Source organism: Macrotis lagotis, chromosome 8 (genome assembly GCF_037893015.1).
Source record: "Macrotis lagotis isolate mMagLag1 chromosome 8, bilby.v1.9.chrom.fasta, whole genome shotgun sequence".
NCBI classification, from domain to species: domain Eukaryota; kingdom Metazoa; phylum Chordata; class Mammalia; order Peramelemorphia; family Peramelidae; genus Macrotis; species Macrotis lagotis.
The window spans coordinates 109803495-109828383 of record NC_133665.1 but is presented as its reverse complement, the minus strand read 5'-3'; the positions used below and the strand labels follow the sequence as shown (position 1 = coordinate 109828383).

The window sequence follows — 24889 nt, the reverse complement described above, 5'->3', positions numbered from 1 at the left end:
TTGCAGCTCTATTTTGTAGTGTAGCCTTGTGAATGCTCTGTACTTCCGTAATTATATCCATTAAAGCCATGGAGGTAATGTCAGTCTGAGCTTTTGCCCAACATGCAAGTTTTTTCATGGTATTATAATTAAATAGATGCCATTACCCCTGGTGTGAAAAAGGGTGTGGCTACTGTTTCTGATACTGATAGAAATTTAACATTTTTATTACAGTTGGAAGCCAGGGGAATGCTCCTTGTTTTCCTAGGGCTTCTGGAGAAATTAAGGTATGGTGTGGACACTAGTGCTAATTGGCCTAGGTAACAAGGTCCTCCTATAGGACACCATGGGATAGAACCACATGCCTTGTCTTCACATATCAAGAATACTCCAAGGGGTAATGACTTCGCTACCTCAATTTGTACTTCAAGGGGCCCCCATTCTGTTTTTGATAAATTCCAATAATGAGAATGCCCTGATACATTAGTGAATCATTCCCACTTAGGGGAATCCCAAGGCACGTTTTCTTTAAAATACTCTAAACCTCCAAATATAAAAACTCCTGTAGCATTATAAAGTTGTGGGGAGCTCACAAGACTACAATGTGAGAGATAAGTGATATTCTCTTTTATTCCAGGGGGAACGCTCCACAAGAGATTTATTTCCTGTGGTTCCTGTGTAGTTGGTTTATTTAAAGCCTTTAATATAGCTCTTAATCTACAACTATTTTTCAGGGATGGCCAGGTATAATTTTGCTGCTTATCACACATACATGCACAAGAACTATACTGCTGAAAACTCCTACATATTTCCTTTAACTGTCCATAGTACCCTTTCAGTCTCTGTTTGATGTTCTCTGGGTCCAGGGGGGGATCCCTATGAAGCATGTCTTGCAGGGATCACCAGCTGATTTCAGGGAGATACACATTTGATGCTGTAGATACTTAGGAATCAGATGAGTCACAAGAGCCATAGCGGGCAGGATGCAAGTGCCAGCAGAAGAAGTATCATTTTTCAGGTGAAGTTTTACCCACTTTGCAGGAACCCACTGTGGTTTCGATGAACCTGAAACAACACACGCATACCCTCGTCCCCAGGTTAGTAACCAATAGGAATTGTCCCATTGGGCAGTCTTAGGATCAAAAACAGAGACAGAAATGTCAACACCGGCAAAGTGTGCCGTGTTCTTTGAAAAGTGAAACTAAAGAGGCTTGTTATCTGAGATGGAGTGCTTAGGGTTAAGCCAGTTCAAAACATAAATCACTTTGCTCACTATGTTATGCGGTGATCCCCCAACCTCCCCCTTTTCTTTTAAAAACAAGGCTAAGTATTTCTTAGCATCCTGACGAGCTCTGTCAGCGGTGGTCCTGCCAGGCAGACCGAGGCGAATGAGACGCGGACATGAAGCGGGGTGGGAGGGGGTTAAATCCTCCTCCCTCTGCCAGCCTAGGGATGATTCACGGTGGCTGCCGAGTCAAGTCCTCATTAAGCAGGAGAGTCGTTGTACTGCAGTCAGGGCAGGAGGCAACAATCATTCTCATCTGTGTCAGGGGCAGGTTGAAGGTTTTCGCCAAAGCCTTGGCTGAGATGAGCAGGATGCAGCAGGGGAAGAGAGCGGAAGCACGGCAGTGGCCAGACTAACAGAGCGGAGGAGGGAACAGGATCGGCTTTCCTCCCCTTGGTCCACCCCCGCCCAGGCCGCGGAGTGCAGGCGACCCGGGGCCCCTGATCTGAAAAGCCTGTGAGAGACAAAGGTGGCAGCGGGAAGGCTCTGGGGCGGCCCACCCGCCTGCCCTCTTCCCGGCCAGGTGGTGGCGGGGATTAATTAACCCTTTTTCTGCTAGAGGAGGCACATCCGAACTTCCTCCAATAGCGGTCCTTTCAGCATCAGTCACAGCGGGGCAAGCCCACAAACTTTCAATGTCATCATAGACAATTCCGCACAGTGTGCCATATGGTTCTGCCAGTCTCTGGGCTTCCTTGTTCTTAGTTTGGACTGTTTCCCATAAGCTTTTTCCCAGCTTATCCCATTTTTCCAAGGAGAAGAGTTCTTCAGTCTTAGTAATTATGCCCTTATCTCTTCCCCAGTGTAATACCCAGGAAATTTCTGATCTCTTAACAGGCAGGTCATATTTTTTCGATGCGTCCTCTAAGGTATTGAGGGCGATGCGCTCTGTGGCTGATGCAGCCATTCCCATCCCAAATTCCCTGACTCACTGGTCAGTCGTGGCCACTTAAATCCGCTTTTCTTCTAGCGCTGAGAGAGGGGGTGACCAGCACTTCCCTACCAACTCAAACTGGATGTCTTCTCCCCATTCGACTTACTTCCCTCACGTCGGGGTCACCATATGTCGAGTCCGGAGGAGGGAACTCAGGCCAACATCAATATGATGCATAAGCTGGTTCGTTTATTGATCACAGGATGCATACTTTTATACTCTACATTTACGTAACCAATTACATAAGTGTTTTAGCAAGCATTTTTTTTTCACATACATACCTTGTGTATGTCTTAGGTGATTGTTTTGAGAACCAAACAGTGTTTTGATAAACAGAGTGAAGATTGTTTTGAGAACCAAACAGTGATTTGATAAACAAAGTGCAGAAGGTAATTATCTCAGAATGCGCCATCTATCTGAGCCTGGGAATATACCTTGTTAGCTCAGACATGCATACTCCCTTATCTAAGCTCTGAAGTACATCTTGCTGGTTAAAGCACATAACTATTTCTGTGTTAACCCTTCATAGCTCTTAGCCTGGAATACATATGACACAACACATGGCAAGGAAATTTTTAACGTTCATTTTTATAAGATTTTAAGTTCCATTTTTTTCTTCCTTCCTCACCTTCCCTCTTCCTAGAATGGTAGGCTATTTATCCATGTGTTATCATGTTCAATTTTAGTCACAATTGTAAAAAGAAGAAACAGGTCAAAAGAAAAAATACAAAAAAGAATAAAGTGAAAAAAGTACACATCCATCTGCATTCAGAGTCTATCAATTCATTAGCTGGATGCGAATAACATTTTCTCTTGTGAGACCTTTCTACTTGTATTGGATCATTGGTTTGCTGAGAAGAGCTGGGTCATTCTTAGTTGATCATCACACAATATTGCTGTTATTGTGAATAATGTTCTCCTAGTTATGCTCACTTCACTCAGCATCAGTTCATGCAGGTCTTTTCAGGTTTTTCTGAAGTCCCACTTCTCATGATTTTTTTTTTTTAGGTTTTTGCAAGGCAAACAGGGTTAAGTAGCTTGCCCAAGGCCACACAGCTAGGTAATTATTAAGTGTCTGAGACCAGATTTGAACCCAGATACTCCTGACTCCAGGGCTGGTGCTTTATCCACTATGCCACCTAGCCACCCCTTCTCATGATTTCTTACCAAACAATAGTATTCCATCACATTCACATAACACAACTTGTTCAGCCATTCCCTAATTGATGGGCATCCTCTCAAATTCCCATTCTTTGCCACTACAAAAAGAGCTACTCTGAATATTTTTGTAAATGCAGATCCTTCTCCCCACTTTTTTTTAGTTTTTTTTTGCAAGGCAAATGGGGTTGTGACTTGCCCAAAGCCACACAGCTAGGTAATTATTAAGTGTCTGAGACCAGATTTGAACCCAGGTACTCCTGACTCCAAGGCTGGTGCTTTATCCACTACGTCACCTAGCTGCCCCTTTTCCGTTTTTTTAAATGATCGTTTTGATCCCTACTATCTACTTTCATTTTATAGAGTTCATCCCATTCACATTCAGTTATGATTATAACTGTGTATTTACTTCTGTTTCTCCTCTTTGCTTTTATCCTTTCCCTCCTCACCAGTGTTTTTCTTCTATCACTTCCCCTGATCTGCCCTTCCTTCTGATCTGGCCATCCCCTTCCCTTACTTAATCTCCTATATTCAATTGACTATAAATATTATTCCCTCTGAGTCAATACTAATGGGAGTGGGTTCAAGTGATGGCCATTGCCCACCCTTCCATCTTCCCCTCCACTGCAATAGATTTTTCACATTTCTTCCTGTGAAATAATTTATCCCATACTATCTCTCCCTTCCTGTACCCTGTGTCTTCTTCTTTCATTCTTTAATTATTTTTCTTGGCATTTCCTCAATTCTCTTTGTACATATATATTCCTTCTAGTTGTAATATTAGTGGTAAATTTTTAAGAATTCCAAGTATCACCTTCCCAAATAGGGATATAAACCATTCAACTCCATTGAATTCCTCATGTTTTTTCCACCCAGTTTATGTTTCTCTTGGGTGTTGATATTGAAGTTTAATTTTTTTTGCTCATTTCTGGTCTTCCCCTTTTGAAAGTTTGAGATCCTTTTATTTAATTGAATGCCAATTTTTCCCTAGCTTAATTTTGCTGAGTAGGGGATTCTTAAGTTATAGTCCTAGCTCCTTTGCTTTTCAGAATATCATATTCCATGATTTCCAGACCTTTAATGTTGCAACTGGTAAATCTTGTTTAATCCTGACTGTTGCACCCCAATATTTAAATTGTTTCTTTCTGGTCACTTGCAGTATTTTTTTCCTTGACCTGATAGTTCTGAAATTTGGTCATAATTTTCCTTGGAGTTTTTTATTTTGGGATCTCTTTCCCGAGGCATTTTCAGTGATATTTTGTTCTTAGAGTCCAGGATATTAGGGCAATTTTCTCTGATAATTTCTTTTTTTAAAATTTATTTATTTATTTATTTTAAGGTTTTTGCAAGGCAAATGGGGTTAAGTGGCTTGCCCAAGGCCTCACAGCTAGGTAATTGTCAAGTGTCTGAGGTCAGATTTGAACCCAGGTACTCCTGACTCCAGGGCCGGTGCTTTACCCACTGCGCCACCTAGCCGCTCCCTCTGATAATTTCTTGAAAGATGTTGGTTATGACTTTCAGGTAGTCTAATGATTCCCACATAGATCTCCTAGATCTATTTTCTAGGTTAGTTGCTTTTCCGATGAGGTATTTTACATTTTCTATTTTTTTTCATTCCTTTGAATTTGGTGGATTGTTTCTTGATGTCTCATAAAGTCATTAACTGCCCACTTGCCCAATTCTATTTTTTTTTAGGAGTTATTTTCCTGTTTTTTTTTAAGTTTTTACAAGGCAATGGGGTTAAGTGGCATGCCCAAGGCCACACAACTAGGTAATTATTAAGTGTCTGAGGTCAGATTTGAACTCAGGTACTCCTGACTCCAGAGCTGGTGCTCTATCCACTGCATCACCTAGCCACTCCCCTCAGTTTTTGTACTTCCTTTCCCATTTGACCAATTATACTTTTTTTTTTTTTTTTAGATTTTTCAAGGCAATGGGGTTAAGTGGCTTGCCCAAGGCCACACAGCTAGGCAATTATTAAGTGTCTGAGACCGAATTTGAACTCAGGTACTCCTGACTCCAAGGCCAGTGCTCTATCCACTGTGCCACCTAGCCGCCCCCAATTATACTTTTAAAAGAATTATTTTCTTTAGTGAATTTTTGAATCTCCTTTTCATTTGATCAATTCTACTTTTTAAGCAGTTGTCTTTTTCCAAGCTGTTTCTTGGAACATAATTTTTGCATAATTCTCTTGCATTGCTCTCATTTCTTTTCTCAATTTTTCTTCTACCTCTCTTATATGATTTTTAAGCTCCTTTTTGAACTCTTCCATGATTTCTTTCTGGGCTTGAGACCATTTCGTTTTTCTCTTTGGGATTTTGCCCATAGGTGTTTTGACACTGTTGTCCTCTTCTGAGTTTGTGTCTTGATCTTCCCTGTCACCATAATAACTTCATATGGTCAGATTCTTTTTTGCTGTTTTTTGTTCCTCTTTTTTGGTCTTTTTCCTTTCTTTTAAATTTGAGTTCTGCTCTTATGGTTGAAGGGACATTGTCTCAGGCTTCTTTTGCAGGGGACTGCAGGCCCAGATTGTTTAACTGATGCTGTAGCAATGTTGCTGATGCCCATGGGGGCCCTAGTGTTTGATCCTGCACTGAGGGGGTGGGGTGGGAGGGATGGCTAGCTGCTTGAGGTCTTAGGGGTGTGGTAGCTTACTTGGTGCAGATCTGGGGTCCTAGTACTGGTTGCTGATGTGTGCTAAGGCAGGTGGGGTGTTTCTAGGAATATATATATATATATATATATATATGGTTTTTTTTTTAATTAAGGTTTTTGCAAGGCAATGGGGTTGTGGCTTGCCCAAGGCCACACAGCTAGGTAATTATCAAGTGTCTGAGACTGGATTTGAACCCAGGTACTCCTGACTCCAGGGCCGGTGCTTTATCCACTGGGCCACCTAGCTGCCCCTCAAAGGCTATATTGAAGTAAGAGGTTGTCTGACTGGTAGCAGCCACCAGCTTGCCCAGGGTTACGCTGAAGCACCAGAGGTCTGACCTTTGGAGGCTGCCTGTTTGCCCTGGGCTATGCTTGAGCACATCCTGGTGTTATTGTTTGCCTATGGCACTGGAGCTCAGGGTGCCCCCATTTACTTATTTGCTTGCCTTGCCGTGCATTGCCTAACCTTGCGTTGTCGTGCCTTATTCTTGCCTTGCCTGACCATACCTTGCCTTGGGGTTACCACCAGTGTGCTGATTTGCAATAAAGGAAGATCACTTTGGCCAGTGTGGCCTTGAATGGGGATTTTTGGCAGGGACATCAATCATAAAGTTGTTGCAAAAATCTAGGTGAGAGGTGATGAGGACCCAGGTGAAGGCGATAGTTATTTCGAATGAAGGGATAGGACCCGAGGCATGCTGTGCAGGTAGAAATTGTAAAGTATTTGGCAAATGACTAGCTATGTGGAGTGAAGAGGAGAGTGAAATAATGATTTCATACTACCCTCCCTTGGGAACTATATGTATCTGCCCAAATGAGCCACTTGCTGATCACCACAGTTGACATTTCTTTTCCCACTTCTGCTGTGGCTCCTACAAAGCTCTGCCCTGTGTTGCAAGCCCTAGCTCCATTTAAGCCTTATGACTTGTAGGGACTTAATCCGTCTATTTGTTTTCCCTCCCCAGTAAAACTTAAGCTGCTTCAGAGCAGGGGCTGTTCACTTTGATTATTTGTATTCCTAGGACACATTTCCTAGTCCTGTACCTTCTTTATAAAAACACAAGGTCAAATAGAACAAGGTTTGATTGTTTTGGAGAGCAGATAGATACCTTCTCAAAACAAGGTTTTTAAATGCAAAAAAATACAAATAAAGGATTCAAAAGGAAACCAATTACATTGAAAACTATATCAGAGGCACTGGGTGGTTGGTGTTTGTCTCTCACAGTAATTATATTGATCCCTATTGAATTTGGTATTGAAATAATGAATTAAGAAGCCAAGTTGAACACTATGCCCTGGAAGAGCTATAATCTTCTATGCAGGAAGGACACTTAGTTTTCTCTTCCTGACAGTAAAATTGGATGAAGGTGGTTTTTTCGACCATTTCAGCAACTAGAACTAGGTAGAAAGGATTATCACACAGTAGGTGTTCTTTGGCTTAGATGAACAGTAACAAAAAGTAGGAAGCGAGATCTTTTTAAGGGAAAAAAAGCCTTAAGGAATTCCACATAATGAGAATTTCTGCAACAATGGGTAAAAGCAGAAAGTCATCATAAGTAACCAGAGCTTGGGAACGAATGCATGGGCCCATTTCCAGGGCAAGAGAGAGTGATTCTGACTTTTACAGTTCCCTTGGCGGGAGAGTTCAAAGGAGGGTTGTTAGGACAAGTAGGAACAGGGCTAAAAGGCTCCTGCTTTTAAGATCTGGGGTCACCTCATGTATGCATCAAAGTAGGAAGCAACAAATCACCTCCTTGGACACTGTCTCATTCTCTTCTATAGCTTCTTAATGTTGGTGCCTCCAGGGAGTTCTCATCTCCCCCTTGCCCCAATTCATGTTTTTGTTTCCTTTTATAAAATAAGCAAACCGTTGAAAAGAAAAGTACTAGATTATGGGGAGATCTAAAAAACTTTTGTAATTCATTCATATTAGCCTTCAATTTCAAGAAATCCAAAGGAGTTATAAGGAACCATTAAATTATTAGGTGACTTCAGTCCCTGCCATAACAACAACTTAGCCCAATGCTCAGAAACACATTTTGAGGAGTTTTTCAACATACTTTGGATACAAAAACTGTCCCATTGCATTCTCAAGGCAGCTGCAGGTAATTTATTTTGAGGGGGGAATGAACAAAGATCTATTTCTAATAATCATCCATATTTTTATTATATTCTTTAAAATTATGACTGTTTTTTGTAAACAGGACCAGAAAAAAGTTGCTTTTTATTATAAATTAGCATAATACAGATAGATAGGGGAAGTCAAGAGTTGAAGAGAAAAAGGAGTCATCAATCAGTCTGTGCTATTACACAAAACACCCTCAAGTTATAGAATCAGACCATATTGCTTTAATAGGAATTTATTTTCAGAACTATGCATCTACTATGGATTAAAATTTAAGATAAGTTAATTCATATATAAAGACTACAGAGACAACATGGATAGGAGACTGGGTACTCTACTCAGGTAGAGATAGGGAGATTGGATTCAGGCACTGACAGAAACAAGTTTGCTCATGCCCTGGAAGTAGGCTTTCTCTCTCTCGCTCATGACCTCAAAGTGTAAGGGTCTCCTACAGAAGTTACACTCTGCTGAGGAGTGAGGCTTCAGCTCCAGCCCAACAGACTTCCAAGTATCCAGCAAGTTCTCTGTGAAGGAGGAAAGATTTTAAAATAAATGTCTAGAAGTTCTCTAAACCAAACCAATTCCCTTGAGAATAGGTTATTTTAAGTTGAGATTTATGTTGAAATCAATTAAACAAAAACGTATGTAAAGATCAAACATTATGAGACGGTAGAAATGTTCATGGCAGAGATGACTGGTAGTTAAAGACACAATAGTCCACACTTCAGGCTGCTGTCTATATGTCTGAGATAGATTCATCATTAGGTAAATGTTCCACAGTCACTTGGTGCTCAAAGCCAAGGACTAGGGAGAGGGAAAACAAAGGAGAATTCTTTGAGATTCTTTTAAAATTCTTGGACACACAGCCGAAGTAACTGAAGTGTAAATATGTACAAGGAAAGAGGGCCTGAACCTAAGACTTCCCTGATGGAGGAAATGTTCTTTTTCAATGAGGTTGGCCCCTTCTCTACCACTTCTGGTCTTAAGAGCTGCCAAGGACAAGGAGAAGGGCAATCACTTGCCCAGGACTTTCAAGGCTCTGATATCAGCTTACTATTCATTACACCACACTGCCTCTCTAAATAAGTACAAAGGACTGAAATTCAAAGGATGCCAACCTTTGGGGAGATCCGTGTACTCACCCAGAAAATAGTTCATCATCTGTGGGGTATGGTGAGGGGTTGGGGCAATGCGCAGGAGCTCTTCTCCCCGGGGGACTGTAGGGTAGTTGATGGCTTGGACGTAGATATTATGTTTGCTCATGAGTTCATCACAGATCTCTGTATTTTTAGCAGCATCTGCCACCTGGGTTTTATGACAAGATGTCTGGGGTCAGTATGTGCTCATTCAGGGAGTAAAGTCACATAAAGAGTGGCCTACAGATCAAAACCAGAGCTCACTGATCTAAGTGAACATAGACTTAGACACTGAGAAACACCAGGCACGGGGTAACAGATGAAAAGAAAACAACTGTTCCCACTTGTCAGTTTGTAAGAATCACAATTTTTACGGAAATGTAGAAAGAATTAAGTCCATGCCTGGCACCCAGAGGGCTTGATAAATGCTTGCACTTACATATAGCCTATATCAAATTGCTTATATCTTAGGGAAGGGGGCAGGGGAAGGTGAGGGAGGGAGAAAACTTGGAGCTCAAAATTAAAAAAAAAAAGGTAAAAATTTGTCTTTACATATAATTAGAAAAAATAAAATACTATTTTAAAAATGCATGCACTGCCTTTATCACGGGATTATGTGAGAGGAGGGTTCTGTAAATTACAAAATACTTCATAAATGTGAATTGTAGGCTTCTGGTATCTACTATATAAGATATAAGAATGTTGCCACTGTTTTGGTCAATCCATTGAGGAGGTCTTAAAATAGGTAAGTGTTTGTGTCAGTGGGAATAGAAGAATTGATAAATTTTTACAATAGTGAATGCTATGTGCAGCTTTGCTGGCCAACAAACATTGATGCAGAAAATTCTCACAATAGGAGCATATACTTATTGTTCTTTCACATAGGCAGAGTTATGTAATTGCTTACAATTGTTGCAACAGCTGACTCAAAACTAATAGGACTGTTGTATGCATAGAAAAGTACAGACCTATTCAGAAATAAATTCAGCACCAAACTGGCCAAGCTCAACCTTCCCCAGTCTTAGGACACAATCATGTTTATGCTTAGAAGCATCCTCTCTCTTCTGAAAATCAGCCCTTTATGATTAATATGGATCCATGTTTAGCATGGTTATACATGCATAGTCTACATTAGATTGCTTTCTGTTGAGGAAGGGGGAAAAATGTAAAACTGGAAACCTTACAAAAAAAAAAAATGATTGTTGAAAACTACCATTGCAGATAGCTGAATAAATAAATACATAAAACAATTAAAAAGAAAAAAAAGAAAATCAGTCCCATGGGCCCAGGGGTGTTATTTTCATTGTGAAATCATCCTTCTTTTACTTTTTCCAAGAAATGTGACAGAAAGTGAAGAGGGGCAGCAGAGGCTTTTAAGCTGTCTGCTACCTTTCACAGTAACCAACCTAAGGATGACATTTAAGGGTCTGGCATTAAATCTGCATCTTAGAATTTCCTAGGAGTTGTACTTTCCAAAACACAGCACTATCTGTCAAACTGTCATTACCCGGACTGGAATGATGTGACTGGGGCAGTGAACCACAGGAAGGCCGGCATCCATCAGCATCTGTCTCATAAGTTTGACATTGCGTTGGTGCTGCCGACGAAGGGCTTGACCTTCGGAGCTCTTTAAGATGCGGACTGATTCAATGGCACCAGCTAGAAGCATCGGGGGGAGGGAAGTTGTGAAAATGAAGCCAGCAGCGTAGGATCGCACAGTGTCTATCAAAGAGCTTGTACTGGCGACGTAGCCCCCAACACAACCAAAGGCTTTGCCTGGAAAAAAAAGTACAAAGGGGTCAGCACACAAGTTCTTTAAATTCATATGCTCCATTTTCCATGTCTTCTAACTTCTTTTCATCCTCACCATCTCTCTCTGATGTTCAGTCTATAGCAAATTCAAGTCCAGAATGGCCTGGCTTTCAACCAGAGGACCCACTGTCTCCAAACACAATTAAAAAAAAAATTTTTTTTTTATTTAAGGCAATGGGGTTAAGTGCCTGAGGTCACATTTGAACTCAGGTCCTCCTGACTCCAGGGCTGGTGCTCTATCCACTGTGCCACCTAGCTGTCCCTCCAAACACAATTTTAGTTGCTTAACCTGGAGTCAAATCTCTGTGATCAGCAATACTTTCTGGATCTGTAGAATTTTATTCATTCCCAAAGGGAAGCTCCTTGCCTTTCGAATTCCTGCATCTTCCCAGCAGCTTGGACTTGAAGAGAGGCAACCAGTGGTCTTCTCCTCTGACCTTCACCCCAACCAGAATTGTTCCTACAAAATACCCTGCAAGTGCTCATCCCATTTGCACAGTAAAGCCCCAGGAGAGGAGGAACTTGCCACAGTCAGGCCTAAATCAGCCTTGCTGCAGCTCCCACTAAAGCTCCTGGTTCTGCCTTCTGGGGCTGAGAGAACACATGCCTCTCACATGGCTTCTGACTACTTCCCTGCCAGAGATCAATGGGTATGACACTCTCTCCTGCTGGCCCAGGAGGGGTGGGGGCCCCAGGGAATATTTCCTGTGTTTCCTATTGTATATGCTATTTAAAAACAGCTTATTTTCAACATTCCCAGAACATGAACGCCTCCATTCGAACCAAGGTGCCTGTCTTATAACCTCATTATTTCATTACACTTAAGGAGAGAGCCAGATAAGCGCATTAACTGTTTTAGTTTAAAGAGTTTTCATTTCATATCCTCTAGAAATACAAAGCTTTGATGATTAGGGTTTGCCAACTAAATGAGCTCCATCAATCAAAGCAGGCAAGTTAAATCTGATTTATATCCAGACTTGTTCTTGTGTTCATTAAATCTCTTTGTATAACCTGTATCTCAGGTTTCAGGATTAGGTTCACGCCTACTTTGCCTGGCAGAGTCCTAACCTAATAACACTGTGTCCTATAATTAACATGCTTGCTTAAAATCTATGCAGTTACAAAGTTGGCATTAGCTTCCATAATGGAGAATTCTAGCTTCATACCAGCTGAGATGCAGAAGTTGGTGCATTCTAATCACTGCCCCAGTGAGGAGACAAAGGCAGGAAATTCTCACGGGAAAGCCCTGGTCCTCAGAACAACTGAGTCAACCTTCTTGCTCCCCACCCCAAGGCTGAGCACGTTGGTTCTTCTCAAAGGAAGGGGAACCTCAAAACTCAGTATTTTAATCGTTCTCTTCTCCATAAATCTGCTCAATACCCACTGCTTCTCTCACATTCTATTCTGTGTGTTTTCATGTCTGCATTTATGGTGTGTGCCCAGGTAAAAGTTCCAGCTTAAAATTAAAATCCTTGAGTAATTCATGTGCACCTGCCTTTGGTTTTTTTTCCTCCATAGGAGTCAGAGGAGACTTCTCCATTCCATTTATTACTAAACTCAATTCAAGTCAAATAACCACTGACTTTAGCTTTCAATGAGCCAAACTCTCACTTTCCCTATAAAATGGATAATATGGAATCAAGTAGCCTATTCCTTTATATTATCAGGATGACAGAATTTTACCTTCGATCCATTCTAGAATCATTCTCTACGAATCCATACATACCCAGGGTTCCAGAAATGATATCCATCTTGTGCATGATTCCGTCTCGGTCACCTATGCCACCTCCTCGGGCACCATATAATCCCACAGCATGAACTTCATCCACAAATGTAATGGCCCCATATTCATGGGCCACGTCACACAGCTCTTCCAGTGGACATACTGCTCCTAGGCATAGAACAAGATGTTTTGTAGAACATACCAAAGGAATTTCATGAAAAATAAGTCTGACATATGGAAAAATACAACAAAATAAGTCCCAAAACATAGACAACCCTATGATTTCTAAATTCTAGTTAAATTCCTGGGCAGAAAACCCTCAAAGCAAACGTAAGCAAAGTAAATGGATTGCAAAGTCCTGGGAGAAAGTGAGACAGAAACCCCAAAGCCCAAACTGACTGTCAATCTACTCTGAGTTCAATGGGACAACCTGAAAGATTTCAGCTTATCATCTTTACCAAAAGGACTCACCATCCATTGAGTGAACAGTTTCAAATGCCACAATCTTAGGGACCGATGGGTCTGATTTCTTCAGCAGCTCCCTGAGGTGGCTTACATCATTATGGCGAAATACATACTTTGGCACTCTGCTATTACGAATTCCTTGAATCATGGAGGCATGGTTCCCAGAGTCAGAATAAATTTCACAGCCTGCTATGACAAAAACATTTACTGACAAGTATCTCAAATTTATTTCCAAAATGGTAAGAGAAACTTAATTGTACAACAAAACTACATTCCACATTTACTTGGTAAGAACCTTCATGTTTGCTAGGGTTTTCTTGAAGATATTCTTTGTTAGCACCAAAAAAGGGCTTATTTTCAAGACTATTTTTAGGTTCAGAATAATTGTAGTAATTAAGCTAAATGTAAGCTCAATACCAAAAACAAAATTTCAAAACAATTTTCAAAGGAAATAAGTACAGGTTACAGAACATGGCCAAAACAATAGGATCATTATAAATCTGTCATCAATTAGTTATTATGTTCTACTGCAAGTTCTGAAATGTAAATTGAATTTTCATAATTGAATTAGTCCCTCATGACATGATGTTTTTAGAAGTTCTTTGAAATAATGTGCTACCTGGATTTTGATTTCTACTATGAACCCTATGAAACAACGGCATTAATTTTTTTACCTGGCATCATCTTGGCCAAAGTGAAAAGGGTAGAGTCATTGGCAACAAAGCAGGATGAAAACAGTAATGCTGCATCTTTCCCGTGGAGGTCAGCCAATTCTCGTTCTAGATCAACATGAAACTTACTAGTTCCAGAAATATTTCTAGTACCACCTGCTCCAGCACCATGTTGTTTTAATGTTTCCCTGTAACACATATATATGAAAAAAGATACTCTTCTGAGAACAAATTTACTCTAGACGTTATTGAAAGGAGCAACAAATATTTGCTTAAGGATTAACTAAATTCTTTTCCAGAAGTATACTTTTTTCCAAAGTATACTCAAACTCACAAACAAAGCCCTCAGAAATTCAGTCATTTAATCTTATTACATGATAAACTACTTTATATAAGATCATAGATACAGAATTGAAAGGAACCATAGAGCTATCTAGTCCAATGTACTCACTCTGAAGAGGAGGAACTGAGGCTGAAAGGGGGGCTTGTTCTGAATCACAAAGTTTACTTTGAAGTCAGCACACACTGAATTAAAGTTTTCCCCAAAATAGTAATGGTTGGATTTGTGATCAGGTGTTTATGTTTGTTAGACTAAAGTAAAGGGAACAATTTAATGGACAGGGAATTGTGAAACTGATTCAGTGATCAGGCCCTTCACCCGGGGCTCACACTAGCATGATTTTCCACATACTGCCCCACAAACAGATTTTTGCCTATTTATATTTTGACCAAAAGCCCATAACCAGGAATGTTACAGAAAAATGGTTAATTTTTATTTCAGATACTTGGCTCAATAAAAGTTCAAGAATATATCCTTCCCAATATATTTCATCAAAATACAGAGCTAATTTAAAAATTAAGTCAAATTTTGAAACTGTACAGGTCTCTAAAATGGCAAATTATGCTGCCTGCTACAAACTTTAATCTTTATCTACAATGCAATATTTCCCCAACTATACCATTCAGTTATTGGCTCAAAATATATTTCAGATATTTAAACAAAAGATCAAATCGCAAATGCCCAGTGTCTCTCTAAGAGGCTATCAATAATACGTCTTATGCCATAAATGATCCTCATGTGGTCTACTTACATGACTGCCCCGCACACCCGAGGATGACGACTCATTCCGAGGTAGTCATTGCTACACCAGACAGACACCTGCTTTTTAGTAACAAGAGAATCCGTATAGTCATCTGCCATTGGGAATATATGTGCCCTCCGGTTCACAGTTTTAAACACTCGATAAGTATGATCACTTTTTTTCTCATCAATTTTTTTCTCAAAGAAACGATCATACTGAAAAGTGGAAACAGCTAAAAATGAAAAAAGAAACCTGTTTAATTCTTAAATCATGAAGTGATTAGCAATACCTGTTTATAAGCAACTTTGGACTTTTATGTCTTAATAGGCTGCAAATTCTAAACTTTGATTTGTGACTTGCTTAGGAGCTAATTTAGGTTCTAGACAAACTACAAAACTGTAAAAGTTTTTTTTTAAACTCACATTTTGGCAAGTTGTCTTGAAGGAGATGGGATACTCTTTCTGGTCTCTGCTTTTGAATGAGATCCTGAAAATTCTTAAGCAAACCACTCTGGTCTTCTCTACCAGTCTTGAGATTAATCACAGTAGGATTAATTGGAGTTTGAGCAACTTCTTCACAAGAAAACCGACAAAATAAAGCAAGTTTAATGTAAAATACTTAAACCATGTCTGAAATATGATAGTTTTCTGGTATACAAAAATACCAGCCATTCCCACAGTAATTTTTCACAAAGTTGAAGGCAGAAGGTAACAGGACTTTTCCTTTCACATAGAAGAACATCAATTAAGATGTCAGGAAAATTCCAACTTTCTTCATTCAAAATTCAGGTCAGATTTAGACTGACTGTTGATTAAAATTTTCTGATGTCCTAGGTGTTCACCCAGCCCATGACTACCATCAACTAGAAGTTATATTTCTGTTCAATGCAGCAAGCTTGGTTGACCTATGTTAATAATTTGATAGTACCACAATCAACTGCTATCTCTCTCACTAAAATGGTTGAGAGCAGGGGACAGGCCTGTCAGTAGCTATTCTTAATTCAAAATACTTATAGAAATGAACTGCTGTAAAAGTTGCTAATTCTCCGAAGCTCCTTTATTTCTTAATGGAATCCAGTAACTGTAAAGTCATGATAATCTTCCAAAACATGCATCTGAAACATACTTATCAAACTAATGAAGTCCTAAGATTTGAGAGAAAAAGTTACAAGAAAAATTAATTATGTTTAATGCTTTATTTACCTTTCCTCACAGCCTGCATTTCCTGCACATCCTCTTGAAGCTCTAAACTGGCCTTGCGGAAGACATTGCTGGTTCCTTGGTTCATCTGAGCCGCTAGGAAGGGGCATTTACTGGCAGTGCCCTGAGTCGTGGCAGAGGATGGATGGCCAGAGGGAAGCTGGGATCCATCGGTGGTCTGCTGAGAGTCATCAGCATGCTGGACCACAGTTTGGGAAGTTTTGTCCTCTGGGGAAAGACAGAGAAACTTAAGTACCAAACCGACTAAACAAAAAAACTCCATTTTTTTTGTCTCAATGCTTCATGACTCAGTCTATACCTCTTTTGAATGATGATACTAACCAAAAACATATAGTCAATCAATTAGAAAATGATTCAACAAATTGATATAAAAAATAAAATGAATTATTGTACCATAAAAAACAATGAATATAAAGAAAATAGTGACCACGAAGAAGTACGGGAAGACTTATATGAACTGATACAAAGTGGAATAAATAGAAATATTGTTAATAGAAAGAAAAAACCTGAACACTTATTATAATGACTAATATTGCTTTCATTTAAGGTATGAGAAAATACATTTCCACATCTCTTCTTTGCAGATGTAGAACACTATGACTAAGAACGTGGAACATATTTAACATGTTTCTTCCCATATTCCACCTGCCAATGTGTTGTTTATTAGGTAGTCCTTTTAGGACTTTCTTTTTAGAAAAAGACTACTTTCCTACTCCACTCCATCCCAATTCCCTCCTTTTATTTGTTCATTACAGGGAATGGTCCTTTAGATAAGTAAGGGGAGAGGAATATATTTGAAAATGAAAATGTTAAAATACAATACAATATTCTCTTATCTAAGAGAATAACACACTTATATACTTTCTCAGTTTTTAGTTCTGTTATAGAAGATGTTTCACAAAATTACACTTCTATTTGAATTTATTACTTAAATTTCCTAATCCAAAGAAAGGCAACCTACAGAATATTTACTTTATTATAAACACAAGAGAATATCTACTTTACTATGACCTCCTAAAACAGTTCTTAATTTTCTCCTCTGTACTGATTTTAAAAATGATGACACCTAAATATGAGTTAAAATTAATCTCCAGTTAAAAGTTATCTATATCATATGTACATAAATTAGATCCTTATGAATATAAGTTTTAAAACAGCTTAGAGGCATCATGAACTGTCGGTTAGTTGGTCCAAGTAATATGTTATACTACAAAGATCCAGGAGGATCATTTATCAGAAATTACAATTGTCAGAAATCTATATCAATCTTCTGATCTAAAACTTTTGAGTATGTCTAAATTAAACTGTCTAAAGGAAGAAGGTGCTCTTTATGATGGGATAAAAAATAGAGATGGAAATTGTAAAGTCCTCAGTTGTATGAAATTTTATTTTAAGATAAGTAATAACCATTTTATAATTTATTAAATGCCTGTTCTGATTTGAAATGTTCCAAAAGTTTTTGCATTGATATTGCTGGAATATTTAAAGAAAGCTATACAGTGATGGTTATGAATCAGAATCACTCATTTCTCATCTACTAGTTAAAAACTAGTAATTTATGGGAGCATACTTTTATGAACAGTTAAAAATTCCTTTGAATTTCTCCCTTAAATGACTAAGAGATATATTCTAATTGCTTTCTGAATATATTTCATTCCTGACTGTAAATCCAAAGTAATTAGTCTTAGGCAATCAAGAGTTTGTGACCTGGATTATTTCCAATCTTGATCTTACCGAAAAATGTTCAACAGATTTCACTAGGGGTTACACTCACTTAAGTAATTAAAACTTTTAAAAGTTTTGTTCCTGTTGATATAAGAAATCATCACTTTATAGGCTGACCTTCACACCTGTTATCTCTTTTAAAGGATAAGCTGTTTCACAGAGCTAACAAAAGAGATCTTAATATTTTTACTAAATGAAGTTCAAATTATTAGCACATTCAAGAAATTCTATTTATAAATCAGTTTTATAATTCAGATGCACTATCCACTTTCTTATTTCAGTGCTCCAAAGGAACATACGCTTTTAAAACAGTTGGCTGGTAATAGTGTTTCTAATATGAATGACCTCCCTTTCCCCTTGAGCAAATTAGATCACCTTTCCTTCTAGAAATGCTCTTCCTCATTGATGCTGGAACACCCCAATGAGTCACAGCCTCGCCTTTCCTACAGTTTATGGAAAGTGTTTCACTATTATTTTTTTTTCTCAACTTCATGCTAGAAAGGAATTTTAAGTTTATGTCAACACAAATGACTACAGTAACTGATGACAGGGTAAAAAAAAAAGCAACCAAACATTATCATACTTTCGTCCCTAAATGATTCCTTATAAAAGTTCTAATTGTGGGTATACTAGGAAAATAGAGACTTTATGGGATTAAAAGTGGATTTGAAAAGGGTTTTATTTCCAACTTCTTTTTATAATAGTTAAGCCAATATAAAATTATAGCTGATTTTCTTTATTCAGAAATAAAGGTGGATCAAATGGAGAGGACAAATAAAAATCATGATAGAAAATTCATATTCAGCATTACAGCTTAAAAAGCAAAATGATGACAAGCCTGGTAAATGTAAAAAAAAAAACTGTAACCCAACATTAAAACTCAGCATTTATATAAATTCTAAACATGAAGTGTCCCACGTCCCATTCTAAACATGAAGCTTTTTCTAAGACACAAAAACCTAAAGATTATAAGTAACAGAGCACAACATACAACAAGTGAAATATTAAAACCGCTCTGGATTTAGTCAAACATGAAGACATGGAAATAGTTTACTGATAATAAAGTAAGCAAATTAATACTTACTCTCATTGGCTGGAGGTGTTTCTTTTACTTGTTGAAAGTGAGTTGGGGAAGTGCTCAAAGCCCGAGAAGCAGGTTTGGATCCAACTTCCATCATTTTGGGGCAATTCTGGGCGTAGAAGAGCAGAGATTTGCCAGCCTTCTGCAGAAAGGTTTGGGGTACTCTTGACAAGAATGGGCAGCGTCGAACAATGGTCTCCATTTTGGGGGGAAAAGACAGGATCCTGTAAAACGATTGGCCGTGAATACTACTACCGGCACCATGTATCAAGAATCTTGGGAGTAATATTAGACTATCACCTAGGACCATTTTTTAAGGCCAAAAGGACCAGGAAGCTAATGCCATTTAGAGCTGAAGAACATTGATATAAAAGAGGAAACTATCTTACTGGAAGTGTTCAAATATAACAAATCTGGGGCTAAGGACTTTATTAAGGAGAGAGTCCTGCTTTGGCAATGGCGAGGCACGGGGAAAATGATCAAGTATAAATTGAGACACTGTTTGCAAAGTCGAATATGGCTGGGGGGAGGGAGGTCAAAGATTGATGGCTAATCAGAACGAAATATGACATTATTTTACGGTGATTCTCCTCCTGAAGGAGAGAGGATACTTCTCTGACCTCGGAGTCCTTTCAAGGCCTCCCCTCGACTCCCAAGGAAGGTGCTCAGGCTGGAGTCCTTGGGCAAGGGGCCTGCTCCTCCTTGGGGAAATTGGGCCAATGTTGCTGCTTGTAGCCCTTTTAAAGGGAAAGGCATCGATCGATTAATAAATAGCCATCAAGTGCCTCTTGGTTTTATGAAGAGCTAAAGAAGCCCATAGAGTGTGCGTGTGGGGGAGAATCAGTCCGGGTTCCCGGGTAAAATCCATCAAAGACAGCAAATGGGGATCTTGGGATGGGGAGGGGAAATAAATGGGTCATTGGGGGGGGGACGGCCTGGAGATGAGACTAAATGGGGATGGGGGTGGAAGAGGGGCAAAGCCGGGGTGCTGGCCAGGAGAAGAGAGGAACCGAGGATGAGGAGGAGGATGGGGGGCTGGGTCCTTCTGGGGGGCCAGCCTGGGCGAGGTCCTGGGAAGGAGGAGGAGGGGGAGCAGTGGGGCGGGTAGTGGGGGGCCCGACGGGGGCACTGTGGCGGAGAACTCGGCCTCTCCCGGCGGGGGAAGAAGAGGGGGCCCCGGGAGGGAGATGCTGGGGTGAAGCGCGGTGGGGGGCCACGGATGCGCGGGCGTCGGCGGGCTGGAGCGGCTCCACGAAGGGGCAGGGTCCGAGGGCAGGCCGCTGCGGTCCTCACCTGAACGGTGCCGAGGGAGCGCGGGCCCGGGGGCTGCGGGTTCCAGAAGGCACCTAAGGCCGCCCCAGCCTCTCAATTTATAGGGAGCGAGACGGGCCAGTGCGCAGGCGCAGCCTCTTTTTTTTTCCTCCTTCCACTACTCGGCCCCCTCCTTACGCACCCCCTCCGGCGCAGGCGCAGTCGGGGCCCCGCCCTCTTGCGTCAGCGCCTCCCGCACGCGTCCTCCCCCCCCTCTCGGGAGCGAGGCTCCGGGATTTAACTCTTCAGCGCCCAAGCCGCGGCCCCGGGCTCCCCTCCCCCGCCCTCACGTGGTCCGGAAGCCGCTGAGCCGCGCTCCCTGCGCCCAGGCCCGGGAAATGTGCTGCAGGCGGGGAAACTGAGGTTCAGGGGACGTCGATGGCACGATGCTTGCAAGATCAGCCAATTAAGAAATAGCCATTAAGGGCCTCTGGGTTTAGATACAGGGGCGGCTGGGGGGCCCTGACTCTGCAGTCAGGAGGACCCAAGTTCAAGTCCAACCTCAGACATTTAATAATGACCTAGCTGTGTGGCCTTGGGCAAGCCCCTTAACCCCATTGCCTTGGGGAAAACACTAAAAAAAACAGCTAAGGATACAAAAAGAGGCCAAAAAATCCCCAACACAGCGCCTGCCCTCAAGGAGCTTACAATCTAATGGGAGGGGGCAGCTAGATGGCCCAGTGGATGGACCCCCGGCCCTGGAGTCAGCAGTACCTGAGCTCAAATCTGACCTCAGACACTTAATAATGACCTAGCTGTGTGGCCTTGGACAAGCCACTCAAACCCATTGCCTTGCAAAAACAAAAACCAAAAACCCCAAACAATCTAATGGAAGAGCTAACATGCAAACTGCATCTATCTCTGCATTATAAGTTATTAAAACAGAATAAAGAGGAAATAGTTAATAGAGAGAATAAAAGAGATCAGAGAGTTAAAGTTAAAAAGATGGGGGGGAGATAAGGTAAAATGATACAACCATTGACCTTAAACAAGTATTCAGCATACATTTATTAATCAGCAGCCTTGTCCAAAACACCCTAGTGAGAAGGGGATGGGAATCAGGAAGCTTGCCTGTTGTTCTGGCGGTTGTGCAGTCGTTTTTCAGTTGTGCCCAACTCATGACCACATTTGAGATTTTCTTGGCAAAGATGCTGGAGGGTTTTTGCTAGTTCCTTCTTCGATTTCTTTGTCAGAAGAAGCAGGGTGAAGTGACTTGCCCGGGGTCACGTAGTTAGCAAGAGTCTGAAACTGGATTTGAATTCAGAAAGATGAGTCTTCCCAGCTGCAGGTTGTTCTCAGCAGGAAACTTGAGATGTTTAGTTAGCCTCAGCTAAACATCCTGGGAAAGTCATCTGTCTGAACTTTCTATAACCTTCTTCTTCTGTAAAATGGGAATAATAATAATAATTGTATGATCCACCTCAAGGGGCTTCATAGAGGTCTACAGAAATGATTAGAAAGGCCATCAAGAGACCTCGAGGAAAGCCCCCAGAACAGCAAGTGGATCCTCTTGCGGAGGACTGATAGGAAGCTATGGACAAAGGTTGTGGCCTTTGCAGATGTTGTAATCTGTAGTCTTGTAGGGGGTACTCACATCAAGGACATGAAAGTTCCATTTCTATGAAGGGTAGCACGTAAAATTTTCTTGAATTTGGATTCAAGAGATGGAGATTCTAGTTATAGCCCTATTACAGTATAACCTGCAACAAGGTTGGACCTCAGTTTCCCCAACTGCAACATAAGCACTGATCCTTAAGGTCCCTTCTAGTTTTGATACTGTATTTTCTAAGATTTCTTCCAGTTCTAATATATATTTTTTGTTAGTTTTTTTTTTTTTTTTTTGCAAGGCAAATGGGGTTAAGTGGCTTGCCCAAGGCCACACAGCTAGGTAATTATTAAGTGTCTGAGACCGGATTTGAACCCAGGTACTCTTGACTCCAGGGCCAGTGCTTTATCCACTGTGCCACCTAGTTGCCCCTCAGTTCTAATATTTTATATTCTGCATTATAAGGTCCTTTCCACTTTGTCATTCTCTACAATTACAGGATGCCATGTCATCTTAGATAGGATGAGAGCTTCTTTTTTAAAAGATTTATTTATTTATTTTGAATTTTACACTTTTCCCCCTGATCTTGCTTCCTCCCCCCCATCCCCCACAGAAGGCAGTCTGTTAGTCTTCACAGGATGAGAGTTTCTTAAATAAAATCCTAATGATACAAGTCAAATTATTCTCACATCTAAAGAGGCAAATGTAACTATCTATTGAGTTCAGGATTTTAAAGAACATGGGGAAAAAAGATGGAAAGGCAGGTATACAACAGTGAAGCCAAATACAAAAGAGAGCGTCCAGAATGAACCTAGGCTTGCCAAAGATGTTAAAGGAAAGGGGAAGAACTTTTTAAAAACTGTCTTCAGACAAGAAGAGGAAGAAGCAGGGAAGGCATAGGCTGTTCTGGGACAGATGGGGCAATAATAACAGATTGAAGAAAAGCAGAAGTGTATACAACACCTATTTCTGTTTCTGTTTTCTCAATCATAGAGACCAAACCAGAAAAAAAGAGAACTGTCTTCACTATTGGAAAACTGAAGCCCAAGAGAGGGAAAAGGAGATGGTTAGGGAGTAGTCAATTACTTTAAATAAGAGCACGTCACCATGCTAGGTCAAATGGCATCCTGCTATTTTTCAGAAGATTGTGCGGAAATGACCTAGGTACAGGGAATGGACACAGATGGGATTAAGAGTCATTCTCCAATTGATAAGTGATCAAAGGAAGTTCTCAAAAGAATTGCAAACTATACAAGTCCCAATGAAAATATGCTTCAAATTATTTATGGGTTTTTTTTTTAAGATTTTTGAAAGGCAATGGGATTAAGTGGCTTGCCCAAGGCTACACAGCTAGGTAATTATTAAGTGTCTGAGTTCAGATTTGAACTCAGGTACTCCTGACTCCAGGGCCGGTGCTCTATTCACTGCACCACCTAGCTGCCCCTGCTTCAAATTATTGATAGAGAAATGCAAATTGAAATAGCTCTGAGGATTCACCTTTCCCCACCATGCAAATGGGCAAGATGACCAAAAGATCCAAACAATCAATGTCAAAAGTCCCGTGGAAAAACAGGCCTGTGGATGGACTGTTGGTGAAGCTGAGGAGTAGTCTAACCATGGAATTATACAATTAAAGAAACAAAATTGTCCATGTTCTTTGATTCAATTTTATTACCAGGCATATGCTCCCAAGAATGCCAAAGATAAAGAGATAAAGGTCCAATATATTCCAAAATATTTATAACATCCTTTTTTGTGTAACAAAGAACTGGAAACAAAATGTACATTCATTTATTGGGAGATGACTAAAAATTTTGGTCTCTGAATGTTATGGAATTCCACATGTGGAATCTAGAGTAACAGGAAAGATTAATGTAGAGTGAAATAAACAAAACCAAGAAAATAATATGTACAATGACCAAAAATAACATAAATGAAAAAATCACTAAAAGGAAATTGAGCTCTGAGTAATGGAAAAATCAGTGAAAGTCTTAGGGACAAGATAATGCAACATATTTTCTTCTTTATTGTAGAGAGTTGTGGGAATGGATAATGGTCCTGTTAGGATATACTTTTAAATATATTGTAAAATGTGGGTGTATATGTGCATATACATATATACATATGTTTATACATATGCATTTATAATGTATAACTGGTCAGTGTTAGTCCTTCAGGCTTACACAATGTGCTCTGACTATGGCCAACCTACACTGGAGCCTGGGAAGATCTCTTTCAGGTATTCCTGATGCATTACCCTACCCTCCTCTACAGAGAATGTGCAGGTATTTTAGGAAGATTTCTTTTGTCTTATATCATGATTTTGAAAAGCCTTCTAATTGACTACTGAGCCAGAACTGATTTTTACTTCAAAACTCTCCAATAGATAAAGAGGACCTCTCTTCCTGGCAGCTTTCGAAAAAGAAGAAAAAAATATATAGTCTCTGGATGGGGGAAATCCTTCCTTCACCTATTTACCAAGTATCCTAAATATATAGTACTTTTATTTCTTCTGTTGCAGTTGTGTTTATGCTTCACTAATCCTAGGTGAATGATTAGCTGAGATAGAATATGCTTTTTCAAAAAGTCAAGAGAGACATCAGAGGTTCAGGGATGGGAATTCAGAGATTTGACAGAGTTATAGCAGGCAAGCTCGGAGTCAGCACAGCCTTCAGGAGTAGCCTTTTTGACCCAGGCCAGTAATGGATTGGCCACAAGAACACTGAGAGACACAAGTCACTCAGAAGTGAACGTTTTAATGGGAGGAATGTTTTGTATCTATCACTCTCCCCCAGGGACCGAGATACTAAAGGAGAACATTGGCCAATCCAGGGGGGATATTTTAACAGCAACTATTTTAACAATTTGAACTCACTCTACCTAGAAAAATAAGATGTAGAGAGCAGAAACTGACCTGTTTCTCCTCTTGGGGAAACAGAGGCTCAGAAAGGGTAAGGGATTTGGTCATGGTCACACAGTGT

At 40.2% G+C, this 24889-nt stretch overlaps 1 protein-coding gene across 2 annotated transcripts; it reads right to left on the bottom strand.

The window, feature by feature from the left end:
- Window positions 1-8217: 8217 nt before the first annotated feature.
- ALAS1 (5'-aminolevulinate synthase 1) lies at window positions 8218-20451 on the bottom strand. 2 transcript variants are annotated; one of them, XM_074198115.1, is made up of 11 exons: window positions 20345-20451; window positions 19055-19275; window positions 16228-16452; window positions 15448-15597; window positions 15035-15257; window positions 13947-14131; window positions 13279-13458; window positions 12811-12975; window positions 10780-11048; window positions 9279-9441; window positions 8218-8660 (listed from the first exon to the last, which is right to left on the bottom strand). In XM_074198115.1, exons 2-11 carry the CDS (start codon window positions 19251-19253, stop codon window positions 8500-8502), a joined length of 1920 nt encoding a protein of 639 aa, XP_074054216.1. In that variant the 5' UTR covers window positions 19254-19275; window positions 20345-20451; the 3' UTR covers window positions 8218-8499. The 2 variants fall into 2 exon arrangements, with proteins under 2 accessions (XP_074054216.1, XP_074054217.1); XM_074198116.1 differs by lacking the exon at window positions 20345-20451 and adding an exon at window positions 19672-20097.
- Between the last annotated feature and the right edge of the window lie 4438 nt (window positions 20452-24889).

Coding starts and splice junctions, on each gene's coding strand:
- ALAS1 (XM_074198115.1), bottom strand. CDS start 19,253: ATGGAGACCATTGTTCGACGCTGCCCATTCTTGTCAAGAGTACCCCAA. Junction 15,598..16,227: donor AATGCAGGCTGTGAGGAAAG/GTAAATAAAGCA, acceptor TTTCTTGTGAAG/AAGTTGCTCAAACTCCAATT. Junction 8,661..9,278: donor GATGATGAACTATTTTCTGG/GTGAGTACACGG, acceptor CCTCCTTCACAG/AGAACTTGCTGGATACTTGG.